The sequence below is a fragment of the Mya arenaria genome, chromosome 17 (assembly GCF_026914265.1).
Source record: "Mya arenaria isolate MELC-2E11 chromosome 17, ASM2691426v1".
Taxonomy (NCBI): domain Eukaryota; kingdom Metazoa; phylum Mollusca; class Bivalvia; order Myida; family Myidae; genus Mya; species Mya arenaria.
In genome coordinates this window covers 32,331,692-32,351,847 of record NC_069138.1, presented here as the reverse complement: position 1 = coordinate 32,351,847, position 20,156 = coordinate 32,331,692, and the positions used below count along the sequence as shown (strand labels likewise).

Genomic DNA, 20,156 nt, shown 5'->3' with positions numbered 1-20,156 from the left:
CATATATAAATAAAATAATTCAAATCGAGTCCATTAAGAAAGTCCTCTGCATACAGGAGACGGTGCAATGCGTTACGTAGTGGTATTGCTGCTTTTAGCGGCTGGAGTGTTCAGCAAGAAGAAAGATTTTACCGGGTAGGAAATAATTTACATACATTTCTTGATTGATACTAAAAGTATGTTCAGCGTTGACGCAAATATACCCACGAAATGTATCACCGGAAGAATCCTAAGTGAATATACGTAGAACGCTCTGATGAAAACGAGTGTCACTCAGGCATGAGTTGGTTATTAAAGCTGCACTCTCACAGATTTATTGTTTTGACATTTTTTGTCTTTGAATGGGATGAGCCAATTTCTGCGTAAATATCTGCAAAACAACATGGAAATCAGATCCTAAATTTCATATGTCCGTTTATGTTTTATGGCTAAAAGCGTTACTAACTGTTTAAGAAAAACGCATAAAACATCAACTTTTGAACTTACATATGAAAATCTGCGATTTGATTTTTGTCAGCTGTCTTATATCACTGGTTTCCATGCACTTTCGAATAAATTGGCTCGTTCGAAATCAAACAATAAAAATGTTGTCAAAACTTTCAATCTGTGAGAGTGAAGCTTTAAGTAATTGCTAGCGTGTATTGCTTTACTATGATTAAACTATTAACCGGGCACAAATCGGCTGCTAACGTAATTGTTTAGTAAAGTAAAACTGAAGTAAGGCCAAGTTTTCAAAAAACTTACAGATACTAAGAAATGAGTTTCATGATGCTTACAAAATAATGATAATAATAACCCAAGAATTTGGGTGAATTATTTTAATATCTTGCGGAGGAGTCATGCAACACTGCCACCGATGGGCGCGGATAATCTCAACGGGTATATGCATGATTTCCGGTTAGCTCAATCGGTAGAGCGTTGGACTGTGAATCGGACAACCCGGGTTTGATTACCGGGCGGACCAGGTCACTTCTGTCGTATTTGGTTATGAAATCCTTTCTACGACCATTCGCACTGTACCACTGCCCATGGCATGTACAGAAGTTGTCAGTTCCCTGCAGAGGTGAAGGCACCTAGCACTGGTTAACCGCCTAATAGTCTGCCAAGGATAGGTGTGCGGTGGTTGAACTGTCACTCTTGGACCCTTCAATGTGCTCGCGCCGGGACCCGAAGTATAAACTATTAACACCACCTTTTCCTAAAAAACACATAAGGGTATACCAAATTAGTATGGGCGAGCCTTTAACTATTCGACTTGTGAAGTCATATTTAATGGATGTTCCGTACAGTACATATTTTAAAATGTCCGCCAATACATATGGGCGATATATATATAGCGCAGTGCTTAGCAGACCCAGACTCGATTCCTGGCTCGGGTGCATGTGAGTTTGGCTAGCGGTCATCCAGCCAAAACAAATGTGTCTTCTTCGGGTACTCCGTTTTCCCCCAGAACACAAGACCACACTCTCGTGAATCATCGTACCAACGAGAGTGATTCATATAATGTTGCAATAACTTTTTTTACAATCGTTGTTAAATTAATAAGTTTAAACTTATATAAACCATACTTAAGCCGTCATAACCGTTCATTGCAGACATCGGTTGGTGTCCGTGACGGCCAGGAACAAGGCAGAGTTGGAGTTGCTACACGGTCTCGAGACAGACGCCAGCTATGAGGAGGTATAGTAGACGATTTTGACATATTGTTGGGCCATTTTATATGTACACACAAATACAAACATCAAATTTTACCCCTAAAAGGCAAGACACATTTCGGTAGGTATTAATTGTGTAAAAGTTATAGTTCATTGAAACAATTAATCGAAAGGGACCCGCCTCATATTTTTGTTTTGTAAAATGCACATTTTGTATGACGAAATAATGTGTGGTAATCATTAGGAGTGTTAAAACTAAGGTACTAAGGTTGGAACCATTCAACAAATGTTGATATATGCTTAAAAATTGCCTTATAATCCACGATTTTGAATAGCGATGGTAACGCGCTTAAAATAAAAGGCTTTAATGGTTAAATTATCTTTATAATTTTGTACGAGTCCATGTTGGATTGCGCTTTTGTTGTCAGTTTGACTGTACTGGCGTGGGTTTGCACCCCACTAAAACCAAATGATCTTTTTTTTGGCTTTATTTTGACGGATGCATTTCAGGGAAAAAATGGTGCCAAAATATGAGCGAGTTCCTTAAAAGCTGCAGTCTCGCAGATTGAACGTCTCGACAACTTTTTTTTATTTTTTGTCTTGGAACGAGCCAATTTTTGCGAATATTCATTGAAACCAGTTATATAAGACTGCTGACAAAAAAAAATCGTCGCGAATTTTTACATTTAAGTTCAAAATTTGATGTTTTATGCATTTTTCTTAAACCGTATGAAACATTTTAAGCCATAAAGCATTAATTTTCGAACGGAAATATGAAAATCTGCGATCTGCTTTTTTGTCAGCTATCTTATGTCATTACATTTGAGATATTTACGCAAAAAATTGCTCTTTCCAAGACAAAAAATAAAAAAAGTTGTAAAAACGGTATATCTGTGAGAGTGCAGCTTTAACATATCACTGAAGGAAACGTGGGAGGGTTAAACATAAACATGGATCTTCTTGACTAATTGCTTTCAAAAATGTGTATGCTTAGGTAAATGCTAGCGTCATCGAAACTTGTTACCTTTTAGGTAATTAAATATATTTGTTTAAGAAACAATACAACAGCTAGCGATTTATCAGAGGTTTACTTCATAACACCATGTTTGGCAACAACACATATCCATTTAGATTGATTTTTGGAGCGAACCTTCTCTTGTCCGACCCACATCTATTCGGGTATCTCCGACAGATTACGGAAGTATACGGACATTCTTGGTGAAAAATCACATGCAGTTTGAAGTGAAAAACGAAAACATCCAAAGGTGAGAAATATCAGCTTAGTCAGTGTGTGTATACCACGTGATAAATTGAGTCACGTCGTTAGGCAATATTTTGCCTCGAATGAAGACTTAAAACAAAGATAACTTCACTATTTCTTCACCATTTTAACTGAAACATAGCGCAGTCTACGCCTCTTACGGAGCACCACCTTCGGTATTTTACCAGAGTTTGATTGACAGATTAGTTTCTTAAAACACTTCGACAAACCGTTTTACAATACAGCCGTCTGACGGAGCACTGTTAAAACATTAATTTGGAAACAAGTTTGTCGTAGTGTTTGATGAAACTAATCACCTTACCAAACTTCGGAAATAAAACGAAGGCGGGGCTCTTTAAGCGCCATAGACAGCCCTTTGATTTATTTAAAATTGTGTAATAAAAGAAAAGTTATCTTTGATTTAAGTCTTTATTTGAAGCATAATGTTGCCTTCCGACGTAGCTTATAGAACAGAACAGAACAGAACAGAACATTTATTTCCAAGAAAGTCATAGACCCATCTGGCAAAACATGTACATATACAATGGCGACAAAAGCAGCAATAACACAATAAACACAATTTATGAAATAGAATTGATATAAATAAATCATAATAATAAATATATAATTATGCAGATATAGAGAGGTGCACTAACACTGTGTACTTCCTAACAAACAAATAGACAACAATTACAACAAACCTATACACATTACATGGAATACAACGTAGTACTTTTTAATTCAAATGCTTAAAAAATATAATAACTTACATTTTTCAAAATAGTTTCATTTTCGATAGTAAAAATCCATTAATTTATGCATACTGGGACGTTGTCTATAATATCTAGGTAGATATCTAACTCTGAGTTCAGTATATAATGTGCACTCTAAAACAAAATGATACTCGTCTTCTAATAAATTACAAATGGTACATATACGTTCGTTTAATGGTTTTGATGGTGGTCTATTCCATCTACCTGTTTCAATGCTTAATCTGTGTGAAGATAGCCGCAATTTAGACATAGACTTACGGAACTTTGTTACATTTAATATTTTGAGGTATGGCTGAAGTCTTAAACTTGATACATTGATATAAAATCTAGCTCTACTCGATGCATTAAGTCTACCATGCCAATCCTGGATGAAATTATCTTTTAGCCGCTGTTTCACTGATGACAAAAATAATCGAACATTACCTATTTCTTGATAAAACCATGCATCAAATAAACCTAAACTACAAAGAAGGTCATTAGTAAGTGAACACCAATTCGGCTTGTTTGCATTTCGCTCCATGTCATTTTTAAGCATAATATAAACCTTTTTTATGTACTTGTTATTGTCTGTATACAATAGTTTTACCCAGTATTTAATTATATTCATATATCTAATTGTTTTAAAACTTAACCTTCCCAATTCTCCGGTAAATAAAACCATTCTGGGTTGTCTTTTTGACACCGAGTAGACGTTTGCAGAATTGTAGATGAACTCTTTCAACTGCATTACCTTGGACAAAACCCCGAACTTCTCCTGCATAATTTAAAATAGGGGCAATAAGTTTGTCGAATAGATCAAGTCTATGCTTTACTGATAGACAAGTGAACTTATAAAGATATTTATTCATTTGGAATATGGCTTTAAGCGCTTGGCCTGCTTATGTAGTTTGGGCATCCGAAAAAGATCCTCCTTCACTAAGCACAACACCAAGATATGAAAACCCATTGGCGATTCCTAATTCCTCGTTATTGTAATAAAACTTTTTGCATTTTCAAATCTTGACTCGTTTAATTTCTTTGTTTGTAATTTAATATAATTTAACTTTTTTTGATAAACACATATTTTTTATTGAGATCTAGCAATTACCATTTTTTTCTATTTCCCTCTGATTTATCTAATCTATACAGACTTAACATGCTATAGAAACTCCTTCTTTTTATATAACAATCCTCATCAAACCATGGCTTGTCAGAAGTAATAGTGCTATATTCATTATGACTTGTATCTGAATGCACATTACATTTGCGCTTAAAGGGTTTTGCTGAATCATATAAAATTGACGAAAAGTCAGAAATACACATATCAATTTCACATGCTGAGTTAGCCTCTTGTATCCTTCGATTACACGATTGTAATTTATCTAGTGTTTCCTGGTTTAATAAATTTTGTATAAATGCATCTTTTTTTATCACAATCCCAAACGAATTTACTATTAATTGAGCTACGAGTTCTATCTTCAATGATGTTTACTGAGATAGGTTTGTTAAATAGCAAAGCAAATTTAACAACACAATGATCAGAGAGTATATTTGGTGATTCAACAACAAAACTCGATACATGCTTAAATAAATTCTGTGTAGTCAAAACATAGTCTACAACACTTGAACCCCGACTTCCAACGTGCGTAAAATTACCCTCTTTATCTCTATCAAATCGACCATTTAAAATACGTAATCCGGTGTCTTTACATAAATCTAACAGCATAAATCCATAATTATTTAGCCTCCCTTTATCTTTTGAACATCGTGTTAACGGTACATCAGTTATATAATTATTTGGTAACAACTCATTAAAGTGCATATAACTATCGCCTGTGACAAAATCCGTCCTATCTGAAGTATGAGCATTTAAATCACCACAAAGCACACAATAAAAAGAGTTGACATTCTTAGCTTCAATATCCGTTTTAAATGAAAGTAACCGATCGAATGTGTGAGCTTCAATCACACTCTACTATTTTCTGGTACAACATATGATAAACAGAAATACAGATCTTTATCTAAACCCAACGACACACTACTGATTTTTATACATAAAATATCGTCATTACTCGTAAATATTAATGTTTCATTTGTAACATAAGTGTTTCTCAAATAAACAATTATGCCCCATGAAGACCGTTTACTATTTTTCTTATTTTCATGCCTATTTAAAACATGACATTCAAAATTGTCAAAATGTAAATCAGAAAAGTCATTAGTCCAGGTTTCCGTCAAAAGAATTATATCATTTGATTGAAAAATATTTATTAACTCGGTAGAGTGTAACTTATTTGTTCGTCTGCTAGTGAGACCCTGTACATTTAACAGCGTACATCTCAGCGTGACCTTCTCGTCAGTACACTATGCGGTGATTGGCTGATCACGTTCCGCTGGTTGACCACCGCTGTCAACACCGGGTGTATTTTTAGAAGTGGGTAAAACGTGGCTAATGTCATTATCTCGTGTTTTACTGACACTTTGTTTTTTATAAGGTTTCGCAGATTGAGACCGTTTTTCGGACCTAGCTACAGCACGGGGGTACGGGATCTGCCCCGTGTAGGGGTGTCTTTGTCACTATTTAATAATGGATTTCCTTCGTCACAATGCAGTTTTTAGTTCAGTTTCACATGTGGATTTCCTTACCGGTGTTGAAATCTGTGGTGCGGCCATGCCATTACTAACAGGCTTTGGGACAACGAACTCAGCTGGTGTGATGACGGTCTCCTTGGGTACCCTTAGCTGCGGTCTGGGGGCCACACTCGCCTGTGAGCCCGTGGTGATGGTGTCTGTCTGCTGAGAATCGCACGATTGGGAGCTGTCTTGAGGCGTAATGATCATGGGTTCGACACTAGAAGGTTCGTGCGTTGATACCGGATGTAGAGACCCAACATGAGCGGGGGTATCACTATCAACAGGATGGGCCGCCACCGGACAGTCGGAAGTGTCGTTAAGTGCCGACCGATTTATGCGCGGGTTACTTATGTGACCAATATCGTTCAATGACACTATCCGGTTTGCCCCAACTAAGCGATTCCAATCAGGAAACTCGTCACGTACGATCTGCCCATCATGAATTAGTTTTGCAGGATATACGATCTGCGCCCTAAATCTTGGATATTCCCTCTTAAGCTCTTTAAGATGAGGCCACAGGCGGCTGCGCGCTTCCTGTATCTCGCGGGGAAAATCCATGTCTATGGAAAAGGGAGTGCCTTTAAGAAGACGTACATTGCCCATCACATGGTTAATATCCCCATAGTCTCGAAAATGTGCTATAACGGGCCTACTCTGGAAACGCCTGTTTTGGTTTGGGCGCTTGTGATGTAGATATTTCTCGCGTCGATTAAAAGTCTATTGTGAAGAAAGCCTCGGACGATTTGGGCACAATTCTCACCAGGATTTTCTACAACGCCATGGAATATAAGATTATTTCTCCTGGACCTTGCCTCTAGGTCGATAGATTTGTAGGCTTAAGTTTTCAAAACGTCCGTATGTGAATTTGTCGCACGAATCACTTGATTAAGTATATCATTTACACCTGTACTGTTTTGTTGGAAGGAATGTAGTATTATACTAGTGTTTACTTGCTCGTTCCTGATGAACCTCAGCTCATCGAACATATGTAACAACTTGCTGTCCAATGACCCATGAACAAAGTCTTCCCTTGAAGTGCTTGAACTTATTGATGTCTCTTTGTTTGGACATTCCCGCGTATCTAATACTTCAAACCGGTTATGGGTAATAATGTTCTCAATTTCTAAAGATCCAAAAACAATAAAACATTCCAAAATTCCAGCTCTAGTTACTTAATAAATTGTAATTCCGTTTTATCCACAAATAATGAGCAAACTGTTAAAATTATCACTAAAACTTATGTTTTTCTGAGCAGGTAGAAAAAAGTCCGACCACCTGCCGCCATTTTTAATCCGTTTATATGACGTAATTTATCACGTGGTATACACACACTGTTATTGTGTTATTGATTTAAATGAATGAATGAATGAATGAATGAATGAATGAATGAATGAATGAATGAATGAATGAATGAATGAATGAATTAACAAACGAAAGAATAAATGAATGAATAAATGAATGAATAATTAAAAAAACAAAGAACACTACAAAAGACACGCGTTAACCACACAGTTAAACTGTTATGCCTTTGCGTCAATGCAAAACGGATACCACAAGATTGTTTTACTTTTTAATGGCTAAAATGGAATATTATCGTGTTAAACCTCATAAATGTAGCATACAACGCATGGAATTCTTTAAACATATACAATGTATGCATTACAATACCTTCGAATCGGAATCCCAAAATGGCTTCAATTATTCAAGAATTCAATTGTTTAAACGTATTTATAATAGTGTACTATTTTTATCTCTACAATAGATCAATTGATGTTGAAGATGAACAGTTGACCAGAAGCAGTAAAGCAACTTCCTGTGACATTTCGAGTGCTTATTGCACGTACGACCAGGTCAGTTCGCGCCTGTAGCCTCCCGCAACTTCTCGACAATGTCCATATTCAGTCTGTTTATACTACGTGACAAATAACGTGATAAATGTTACATGTGAAGGCATCAATTTGCTTCGAATGAAGACTTAAAATAAAGATACTTTTTATCTTTCTCCATCATTTTAAATGAAACAGAGGGCAGTCTATGCCGCTTAAAGAGCTCCGCCCGTTTGATTTATTACCGGAGTTTGATTAGGTGATTTGTTTCCTCACACTTCGACAAACCTGTTTCCAAAATAATGTTTTGGCACTGCTTCATCAGGCGGCAGTTTTTTGAAAAAGTGTGTCGGTGTGTTTTAAGGAACTAAACTCTCATTCAAACTCCTGTAAAAGACCTAAGGTGGGGCTCCGTAAACGGCGTAGACTGTGTCATATTTCATTTCAAATGGTGAAGAAAAAGTAGTTATCTTTGTTGTTAAAGTTATCCTTAAACGTTAGTGATTCAAAGTTCAAATATGAACCTGTTTTAAAAGACAGATTCTGATTAACTCATCTAAATATACACATTACATTAGCAAGATATCGATTACATCAAAAGTGATAAAAAATATTTTAATTTTGAAACGCATGTTTTTTATGGTTCGATAGTCGAAGCATTTGTGTGGTAATCATCACGATTCGTTCTGTTTTCTAGATAAGGACATACCTTCTTGGTCTACCAGCAAAATACCCAGGACAAGTGACAGTAACATCTATTGGCGTCACATATGAATATCGGGAGATTTTGGCTGTTACAGTATGCTTAGATAGTGCAACTTGTGTTTCCATAGACAAGTTATTTCTGATAATCATAGCTGTAGCATTTATATCATAATGATATTTTTGAACAACGGTTTTTAGTTTCATTGTGTCATCTTCACCTACAATGTGTAGCCACTATCATATTGTTGTCAGTGTCTTTGAATTCGAAATCTCTTGGGAAAATGTTAAATCTCCATTAAAACTATAAAACGTTGTCTCTTCTCGTATCAGGTGTCTGCAAACTTGGCTGTTCCAAAAGAGAAGTCCGTGTGGGTCGAAGCCGGATCTCATTCGCGTGAATGGATAGCGATAGCTTCCGGCTTGAATCTCATTGAGAAGGCATGCACCTTGTTACTACAGTTCTAAACCCATTGGAACAGCAGGCGGGAAACAAAATTATCAAAATACGTTGCCATAGTGATGTCACTGAACTTTCAAATGTGGCATCAACAATATAAATCATACTTCTTTTTTATAGAGTATAAAGATGTCGAACTATTGTCTATCCAACGCAAAACATATGCAATGAGAGTCGTTTTCATTATCCAATTCAGTTTATTTAGTCGGAGTTAAAAGTTCGAAATAATAAAATCAAATAACCATTCATAAACAAAAATGACGCACATTTTGAAACATGGGCTTTTTAATAGCTTCTCCCTAAAATTTTAAAGAATTAAATAACAATGTATTCTAAATTCAAACAATGGGCACGTTTTTTGTAATAGAACAACGAATTAATGTCATTAACGTGTAAAAGGTGTACCTTTTCACCTTTTTGTTCTGTTGCAGCTGCTGACCACGACACCTGGTACTGAGATGTTGTCTGAGTATGACTGGAACATTGTACCCCTACACAACCCTGATGGATATGTGCAGACACATGTACGTGCAAGAAAACGGTTTCCAAATCATTACAATAAATTCAATCGTATCATAAAGAACAACGTACAGTTAAGGCGAATCTTGCTTCTATAATAATTAAACTTTACAACTTCAAAAATACAATGAAACTTAAAGTAACAAGCCCAGTAGTCATACATTAAAATATAATCCTATTTGAGGCTCAATGTAAGAGCAGACCACACATGCATGAACATCAATGGATACTCAGTTCTACATTATTTCAAGACAAGCCCAGCGGTAAAACAATGACACTTTGATCTTGTTGAAAAGCACAAGGAGTGAGAGTTCTAATAGTATAAGTGTCCTTATATCACTTAAGAGGTTGTGGGTTCGACGATCCCAACCAGGGGTACTTTCTCATGTCCTCTCAATAAGGACACATAACTGGTTTCTGCCCAGGAAACGGAATCGACAGTGATATTATAACTTTATAAGCTACCAAGTTTCGTCACAATCAAGCTAAAATAAATTAGTACATGTATAAACCAAACGCACAATGATCATTCGAAGAAAATGAGACGCACAATACTACAAACACAATTTACATCAAAATACAGTTTTGAATTTGCTCAAATATTTGTGCTGTTGCGCTGCCGGAGCGAGCAACGTGAATACAACGGCGACGTACATATGTAGTGTGTGACAGGCCCTTTATTAAGTGGAGTTAACTAAGGGTTAAACCGGTTTACATAATAACCATGGGCGTAGCTAGCCCTCTATTCATGTGGATTCATTGTGCTAGGGGGTCCGGGGGCATGCCCCCTCCAAATGTTTTGAAAACCATGATGCAATCTGGTGCATTTTGGGTGTTTGAGGTGCTTTATTTAGTACTGGAAAATGGACAATATTAGGCTCATGTAGTCATGTACGCATATTGCAACTTTTTCTTTTGTCAGAAACATGTGGATTCAGCCGTGTACTCGAGTAAAGGCAGTTACGCACCGGAAAACAATATTTTAATAACCACACATATTCAGGCGAATGCATGGGGAGTACGATAAATGTATGTGTCTATATTTATCAGGTCGCTGACCGTTTCCACAGAAAGAATAGGCAGCCCCGAAACGGCAGATGCACTATAAAGCCCGGAGGAAGCATGGGCATAGATTTAAACAGGAATTGGGATATCGACTGGGGAAGTGAGTGTTCCGCAAATCACTATGGCGTACCATTTCGGTTAAAAGTCGAACAGAAATAGAGGTGCACCTATATCTAATTTGTATTTGTACCAACCTCGATATTTATATCTGCACCTCTTTCTATGAGAGAGGGTAAATCTCTGAATAATATTTAATTAATATATAATATCGCTATTTATTACGTTATACGATAAAAGAACTGATGCACCTCTATTTTAAAGATAAAGAACATAAAGAAGATGGTGACTGTTGATCCAAAGGGTACGCCATACATTACGCCTTTTATCTTGTAGACTTAATAAACGAAGAACATCGATATTAAAATGGAAATAACAATGATACGTCATGCAGACAGTTATTGCTGTTAAATTTTTTAAGGTTCAAGGATCAAAACCTAACAAGCAAAGAACGGTAAACTAAAAATACAAACGACACAGACTTTGAAATAATTAGAATAAATGTCATTAACAAGTGCTGGGATTCTTGTTTTAGTATAGAAATAATTTCAGGGACGGGCACCGACCCCTCTTGTTCCGGTACAACATATGGAGGTGACGGACCTTTTGAAGCTTTTGAAACACAAGCGCTCAGAAACGCTGTTTTACATGATAAAGCGACCCGTACGGTTGAAGCTTTTTTCTCTGTGCACGCCTTCAGTGAGCTCCTGTTGTTACCCTACGCTTACACTTCCACTAAGCCCGCTGATTATGCACGACTGGTAGGTCTATGAACGCGTTTTGTACATTTCCTTCATTTCGTAAAAATCCTTCAACTATATACATGATATTTTCATCGAATGCGTTATGTCGCGAACTGTTCGATTTGTGTACTGTTACCTTGTCCAAAAAAGTACTCTTCTCTTGCTGTAATTACGTAACAAATGAAGACTTTCTTTAACGTACATGTATCAAAGAAAAATACAAATTCAGTAAGCAATCCCGCTTGGCTCGATATTATCGAGGCTCGAAGTATTTTGGCCGGTCCCTTGAATATCGAGCCAACGAGTTTCGACTGTATACCGATTTCTATTCCTCGTGTCTGTCTGTCTCTCTGTCTGTCCGTCCTTTCGTCCGTCCGTCTGTCCGTCTGTCCGTCATTTCGTCCTTCCGTCTGTCCGTCATTCCGTCTGTCCGTCCGTCATTACGTTCGTCCGTTCCATCAGTGTCCGAAACTCAAGAACATTAAGGCACAACACTCTTACACTTGGTAGGTAGGTCAGTATTACCAGCAGATGACCCTTGATGTTGTTGAGGTCACTAGGTCAAGTTCACGGTGACCTTGAGCTGAAAGAATGAAGCTGGCCATGACCAAAAGATGACCCCTATCGATCTTAATGTCAGTAGGTCAAGATCGCGGTAATTTTGAGCTGAAAAAAAGGTTTTCTATCAATAACCGAAGAACGCTTAGCTCCAGGAACCTCTTACTTGGTATGAAGGTTGGCCCTATTGATTTTAAGGTTAGGAGGTCAAGGTCATAATGACCTTGACCGGGAAAAGGTAACTGGAGCCAGGATTATTTTGACGTGCTTATTCGTAATTCAAACTATGCATGACTATTAGGATAAATGGGTTAATGTTCATATCAAGTTCTAGCCATTAACGACTTGCAAAACCTTTATGTTTGCATTGATCGTAACCAGAATGAAGTGGCGAAAACAGGGGAGCGTTAGTGCCTTAGTTTTGGTTTGACAGTTCCAAAAATGTGAATTATAATTTCACATGATTATTTATATTTAAATGACAAAAACTCTTTGTACAAATTTCGCTGGATAATTTGTTTTTCATTTAGTAAATACTAAAAAAATGTTGTCATGTAAGACATATCTCAAAGGTCAAAGTCACATTTTGTAATTGATGAACAAATTGCTCTCCAGGTACCTGATAACGCCGACTCAATGGTTTTTCACAGCTTTTTAACAGAACCATTTGAAGGCGTTTGCTAAGATAAATGGGATTTAACCAAACTTTTTACTCGGAACAGTTTACAACTTAAATATCATTGGCAATCAATTCGAAAAGCACAATCGGGTATATTTGTCAAGGTCTATGTCAGCGCTTATCGATGTTATAAATCCCCCGTATTTTTTCTTGACAGAAAGAGACTGGAGAGGTGATGATGAAATATCTGGAGACAACCCGCGGCACCTACTACGTTATCGGCACACCGCCAGATATTCTCTGTACGTATACTTACTTACTGTACTGCATTATCGGCACACCGCCAGATATTCTCTGTACGTATACTTGCTTACTGCACTACGTTATCGGCACACCGCAAGATATTCTCTGTACGTATACTTGCTTACTGAAATACGTTATCGGCACACCGCCAGATATTCTCTGTACGTATACTTGCTTACTGAAATACGTTATCGGCACACCGCCAGATATTCTCTGTACGTATACTTGCTTACTGTACTAGGTTATCGGCACACCGCCAGATATTCTCTGTACGTATACTTGCTTACTGCACTACGTTATCGGCACACCGCAAGATATTCTCTGTACGTATACTTACTTACTGGACTGCATTATCGGCACACCGCCAGATATTCTCTGTACGTATACTTACTTACTGTACTGCATTATCGGCACACCGCCAGATATTCTCTGTACGTATACTTGCTTACTGCACTACGTTATCGGCACACCGCCAGATATTCTCTTTACGCATACTTGCTTACTGCACTACGTTATCGGCACACCGCCAGATATTCTCTGTACGTATACTTACTTACTGGACTGCATTATCGGCACACCGCCTGATATTCTCTGTACGTATACTTACTTACTGTACTGCATTATCGGCACACCGCCAGATATTCTCTGTACGTATACTTGCTTACTGCACTACGTTATCGGCACACCGCCAGATATTCTCTGTACGCATACTTGCTTACTGCACTACGTTATCTGTACACCGCCAGATATTCTCTGTACGTATACTTGCTTACTGAAATACGTTATCGGTTCACCGCCAGATATTCTCTGTACGTATACTTGCTTACTGTACTAGGTTATCGGCACACCGCCAGATATTCTCTGTACGTATACTTACTTACTGGACTACGTTATCGGCACACCGCCAGATATTCTCTGTAAGTATACTTGCTTACTGCACTACGTTATCTCTACACCGCCAGATATTCTCTGTACGTATACTTGCTTACTGAAATACGTTATCGGTTCACCGCCAGATATTCTCTGTGCGTATAATAACGTACTGCACTACATTCTCGGCGCTCCGCCATTTTCCCTCCAATGTCATACAAACCCGCTCTTCTAATATCGAGGTAAGAAGAGACATAAATCTTTAATTCTGCAGTTTGTTAAACAGATTATTTGATAGGGAAGTTCTTACATATCTTAGTTCATATTTCATCCTGCTATTGTTCCTCACATATGTCAGTATTAAGACTGTTGTGTTTACTTTTATTATGTATTTGTTTATTATATAGCTATTAATGTTACTCTGACGAGAAATACTGCACATTGAATTGTGAAATTACTTGTAGACGCGGCATCAGGGGGTTCATACGACTACTTCTACGTCCAAGGGATCCCGTACTCCTATTGTTACGAGCTCAGCCCGAAAACAGGCGGAGTAGAGAGTTTTATCGTGAACCCCGCTTACATCCCGGATGTCAGCGACGAGCTATTTAGGTCATTATGGGCATTTGCGATGTATGTCAATAATAAGCTGTCTGCGTAAATTGTATTTTGGAATGGGGTTGAGTAAATATTGCAATAGAAGAATGGGTCTTTGTTATTTTCTGTTTTCTATACCATACTACAGCAGTATGTTAATGTTGAAGATACAATACCATAAAAGCACGTAGTAAAAGTTTAAAACACTAGAAAACACAAAAAAAATCTTTTTTACTAAAAAAATGGTTTGACATTTTTAATTTCAATTAAGTAATATTTTATTGTAAGCATACATACATACATCAATTCCGATGCAGAAAAAGCTTTTTGGAGGCAGGTTGGACAATTCGTAGCTTAAAGCTATCATTTATATGAACATAAGCGTTTTGCTAAGTGTACACAAGTTGGTTAATGAATTTGAACTTATATACAATGTTAAATAATCAATTACTGTTTTCAAAGATTAACTTTCAGATTCAAATATATTTTTCTATGTCAAGTTTACTTTATTGGATCTCTAAGACGGATAAGGCGGCAACATGCGCAATGGAGCGATGGATCTAAATAAATCAGTATACTTTTACATAGTAACCTACAACTGAATTGACGTAATAATATAGGCAAGCTAATATAGTATAAATAACAAAGCTTATTGTATGCCTATCAATTTTCATATCCAACAGTGAAAATTCATCGCGCCGTAAAGAAAACTCCGTATCACCGTACTGTCGTTTTTCTGATTCCGTGTCATCGGAGTACCATGTGTAGTCTCGGAACTACTTTTACCTTGCTAAAATAGCGTGACAAAAATTGGTAAAACCTGTCAACTTTTATATAAAATACATTATACATAAAATTATTTAACTTTACTCACGCTCAAAAAGCATGTAAATATTTAGGAACATGGTTCTTCAAAGAAACATGAGGATAAGCACGAAGCAGAGAACACTTCTAACCAATTTTGACAACAAGATGTTTGCCATTTCTAAAGTTATAAATTGTAACATTATTATAAACATGAGCAGCTTCCCAATACAAAGAAGAGGACAAATTCGCGTCATCGATAGAAATAACGATTGACTCACGAACTTCCTTCAATTCTGCATATAATAATCGTCAAAAAATTCCATGAATATTCATATTGTTCCAAACGGCCGCGTTACGTCTACAGGAAATGACGATTAGTGTATACTCGTAAAATAAGTACTGTTTTTTGTTGTTGTTGTTTTGTGCTGTGACATTTAATAATTGTTTTCGTATTAACAATTTGTTAATTTTGCAAAGATATGAAATATTTTCTACTTATTTTGCTTAAAAAAGTGAATTCTGTAACTTCTGACTTCGTTTCGCTGTAGTAACCTCCCTTGACTTCAATACGCAAAACTACGTAACACATTTAAACGCGAAAGCCCTTCAGTATTTTGACATTTGACAGATGGCGGTAAAATTAAATCAAATTGGAACCGAAAAATCAAAAGGAATAATTAGTTAGACAGGTATTTTATGAATGGAATATTACGATAAAACGCTTAAAATCTGCGGTCTCGACGGACACGTGTTGTGATGACATCAGAGGGTCACCGTGCGGCAGAGGGTGATAGTGTGAGGTGATGGTCGAAAATTGCCCTAGCGTTTTTACTATATGTTCTTTACGACTGAGGACTAATAAATTAATAATAGCAAATGGATTTTTAAGCCAATGGATACTTTTGACCACTGTTGACAAACATCATATGAACTCATTCCACATTTGAGGGTTCGTCTTATTAAAGAGTGCCATTCAGTTGTGTCCTTCATCTTGACAATAATTTATTTAACTACTCATAGGACAAATCCGGGCTTGGTTGGAAATGCCGAAATGCACGAGAACATTTAAACTCGAATAAACATATGTATCTTGAATGCATACTTTAAAATGTCGAAAAAGAACTCATTCAAACAGACTCTGTTATCTTCAAGTTTTTACGAACATTATTGCATCTTGATATATTACATGTATATGCAACAAGGTCTTGAAAGCAGGGATTTGTACGCTCACTCTCAGCTGCTTGATCTGTATTGAAGTAGTTCGTAAACTTTTGAATTATATCATTATTTTAATGTAGTGTTTTAGAGTTGTATTTATTGATCTAAGTTAAAATTAATTGCCAGTGAAGTGTTTTTCTTGCAAACATAATTCAGATTCCCAAAAGTTAAATCATAAAGTTTAACTACTAAATAAAATTACAACGCCATCGACTTGCAGCGGTCTTAAACGTACCAGTTTTTGAGTATGTAAACCGTCAAAATACATCCGAGGTTGTTTTCGATAAAAATGGCCGAGGAGTTCCGAATGAGACTTCCGCTTTGTGGATATCGGCAGTGAGACTAACGATGTGTGTCAAAGTAACACTCAATCAACATGTTCTAGGACAGAATAAAGTTTTTTTCATCGAGCAAATATCAATGTGTATAAACAATGTAATAACATACATTTTTTTTCAATAATTAATACAAAAGTGTTCATATAATTTGGGAAACAAAATAATAATATATAAGATGTTTGACATAATAACTGGGAGATGAAACCACTGTTTTAATCTTTCAATCACTAAATGTTATTTCCCAGTTCAAAATGTCTCTCCATTACCGCAAATATCAGGTGTTTATAAGTCTTGTAATGCAGTTGCGCATTGCGAAGGATAGTTTTAATATGTTCGTTACTTGTGTTGCCAAAAGCGTTTCCAGTGGGATAGTTCAGTGTCGATCCCAGCATTTCCCAGCATTTAAGAAATTGGGTCGGGGTCTTTTAGAATGGGAAATGGCGTCATTTGACTAAAATTGGAATTTCGATTTTGCAGAGAAATTAATAAGAATCCTGTTAAATATTGACAGAAAAGATAGAATAATGTACTTAACCTTTTTACATCAACTCTTCCATACAACAGTTTGTGGATCTTGTTTATTTTTTCTTTAAAATACCAAATTGGAATCGTTTTTTTTATGGAAAATATATGTCTTATGCTATATATTCTGTTCTGTTCAGTTTGGTGAGAGAAAAACAATACAACGCTGGATACGATTTTGGAGATATTTTCTATTTTAATCGGTTTGCATCAGCTTGTTCAGGGTGAGGAATCACGTGACTTCAACGAGGTTCTCACATGTGTCACCACGGTTCAAAACCGATGTAAACAATCAAGAAATGGACAGTAATTCCTTGATAACTTTTTTAGAGAAAATAGAGGAGAATATTTCTTAGCCTATAAAAGACTATGCTATTTTCTGCTTTCACACGTATAACATATTCTAGATTTGCTTGTATTATAACGATCTTTGGCCAAACATTCAACTCGACGGAATTTTGTAGAACGATACTACGCTGTGTGCGCCGTGATTCTTTGTTTTGTTCATATTTTTTAGACAATTGTAATAGTTAAGAAATCAGACATGCGTTAAAGCTGCACTCTCACAGATATACCGTTTTTACAACTTTTTTCTATTTTTCGTCTTGGAAAGAGCAAATGTTGGCGAAAATATCTGCAAACCAATGATGAAAGATTGCTGACAAAAGATCAGATCGCAGACTTTTATATTTCTGTTCGAAAATTAATGTTTTAGTGCTTAAACCGTTACTAACGGTTTAAGAAAAATGCATAAAACATCGAAATTTTAACTTAAATATTAAATCTGCATTCATTTGCCAGCAGTCTTATATAACTTGTTTCCATGGATTTTCGCAAAAAGTGGCTCGTTCCAAGACAAAAATAACAAAGTTGTCAAAACGTTCAATCTGTGTGAGTGCAGCTTTAAAAAGTTATTTTGCTCATTACTTTCATAAAACGAATTGTTCGTTAAATGTTATTTTAGTTTTTTCAATAAATATCGAATTTTCATAAAGTGCTGTTCTAAACGTGAATGTGATATGTGCTGTCGTTAACGTAAACGTCTTCTCATCTAAATAAAGCTGACTATGTTAAGTCGGTATGCTTAACAACCTTATCAAAACATGCTCAGTTAATTCTATTTTATGTTTTGTATTGCCCTCTCATTTGTTATGAGAATGTATACAACCTCAAACTCTTATTCATGGTATGAATTTACATCAATTTGATCGATTTGAAAATGTGACTTCCAAATACTCAGTATCCCTCTGCAGTTTCAACAAATATTTACAAAGATGGATAAATTAAATGAATGAAGTAATAGATACACTAAAATTCCAAAGTGAAAGAATTTCAACAACCAAGAAACGACAAATAACAATAACAATTCAATAACAAAATCGCGTTTCCTAAAGGTAAATAATAAAATTGCCCACGCTCCAGTTAAATCCAATGCTTCGAAAATGGTCGAAATATCTTTATTCATAAGAAATCAGGAAAAAATAAGAAGCTCTGACAACGAATTTGACTACCATGAAAATGACATTCCCTCGTAAGATGATAATTTGTATCTTGCATGGCCTTTCGTGTAAAAAGGTTCATCCTAACCTGAGCCTAGCGTGTTATGCGGAAAAGAGGTTACACAGTTTTCACTTTTCAAAACACCAAATGACAATGTTTCCATTGTGCTGCAGACGACGGTCTTCAACTAGGGAGGCAGGTATGTGGTGACAATAGAAGTAGTAGTATTAGAGTATTAGTTCATTATGGGTATTTTCTATCTGAAGCCATGAGTACGATAAGGATGTCCAGCGCGAACAAACATTTAATCTACTTATCTGGGGAGGATGGGGGGGGGGGGGAGAGAGAGAAATTGGTAGCTTTAACGCCATAGAAGAAAATATCACCAACCGGACACCTTAAGTGGTATCACAAGCCTCGAGTTGTGATAATAAAGTTTCATAGTTTATTCAAATGCATAAAGGCCATAGGCCCATGAACATACATCAATATAGTTAACTGCACTTCTATCAATCGATCGTAGGTCACGATATATATTAATTCAAGTATACTTATCTTCACCAACAAGGTACCTTCGAAACACAAATTAAACATAGACAGTACACATAAAATATAATATAACCATAGTGAGGTGACAGTGGTTACAAATATCATCTAAAAGTACATTCAAACTAGCAATTCATCTACTATTTTATGCCAAACTTGTTTTTCCTTTCATATATAGATATAGGAGTGGGTTTGTGCCTTCTACCGGCCTCAGTTTCTTACCTTTGTGACGAAAGTCTATGTCTCGTCAACGCTGTCCTAAATTTAACTATATTATCAGCACACAAAAATGGTTATAACTTACAGTCTGCGAACAAAACAAACGTTTTGGCTCTCGATGAAATAATAAATTTAGGAAACCATTTTTGTACATATACATTTAAGTCTCTGTTTCAGTTCACATATTAATATATATTAAAATCACCAACAAATAACCATAAACTGAAAATCCTAGTGATTGTAATATATCTATAATAACATTTGCCCATGACTAACAATTCGGCAATTTTTCTGAATCTTTATACGATTTTCTTTAAACAGCTTTAACATATTCAATATCATCACATTGTGAAATGTTAAAGATTTCACAATGTGATGATATTGA

General features: G+C 36.2%; 1 protein-coding gene across 1 annotated transcript; it reads left to right on the top strand.

Annotated features, from left to right (window-relative positions):
• The first annotated feature begins 49 nt into the window (after nt 1-49).
• On the top strand, nt 50-14,729 carry LOC128222980 (zinc carboxypeptidase-like). The gene is made up of 11 exons (XM_052932194.1): nt 50-135; nt 1,596-1,680; nt 2,787-2,920; nt 8,065-8,152; nt 8,826-8,927; nt 9,164-9,271; nt 9,722-9,814; nt 10,860-10,974; nt 11,484-11,692; nt 13,069-13,153; nt 14,489-14,729. The coding sequence occupies exons 1-11, from the start codon at nt 68-70 to the stop codon at nt 14,683-14,685; spliced, it is 1,284 nt and encodes a 427-aa protein (XP_052788154.1). The 5' UTR covers nt 50-67; the 3' UTR covers nt 14,686-14,729.
• The last annotated feature ends 5,427 nt before the right edge of the window (nt 14,730-20,156 follow it).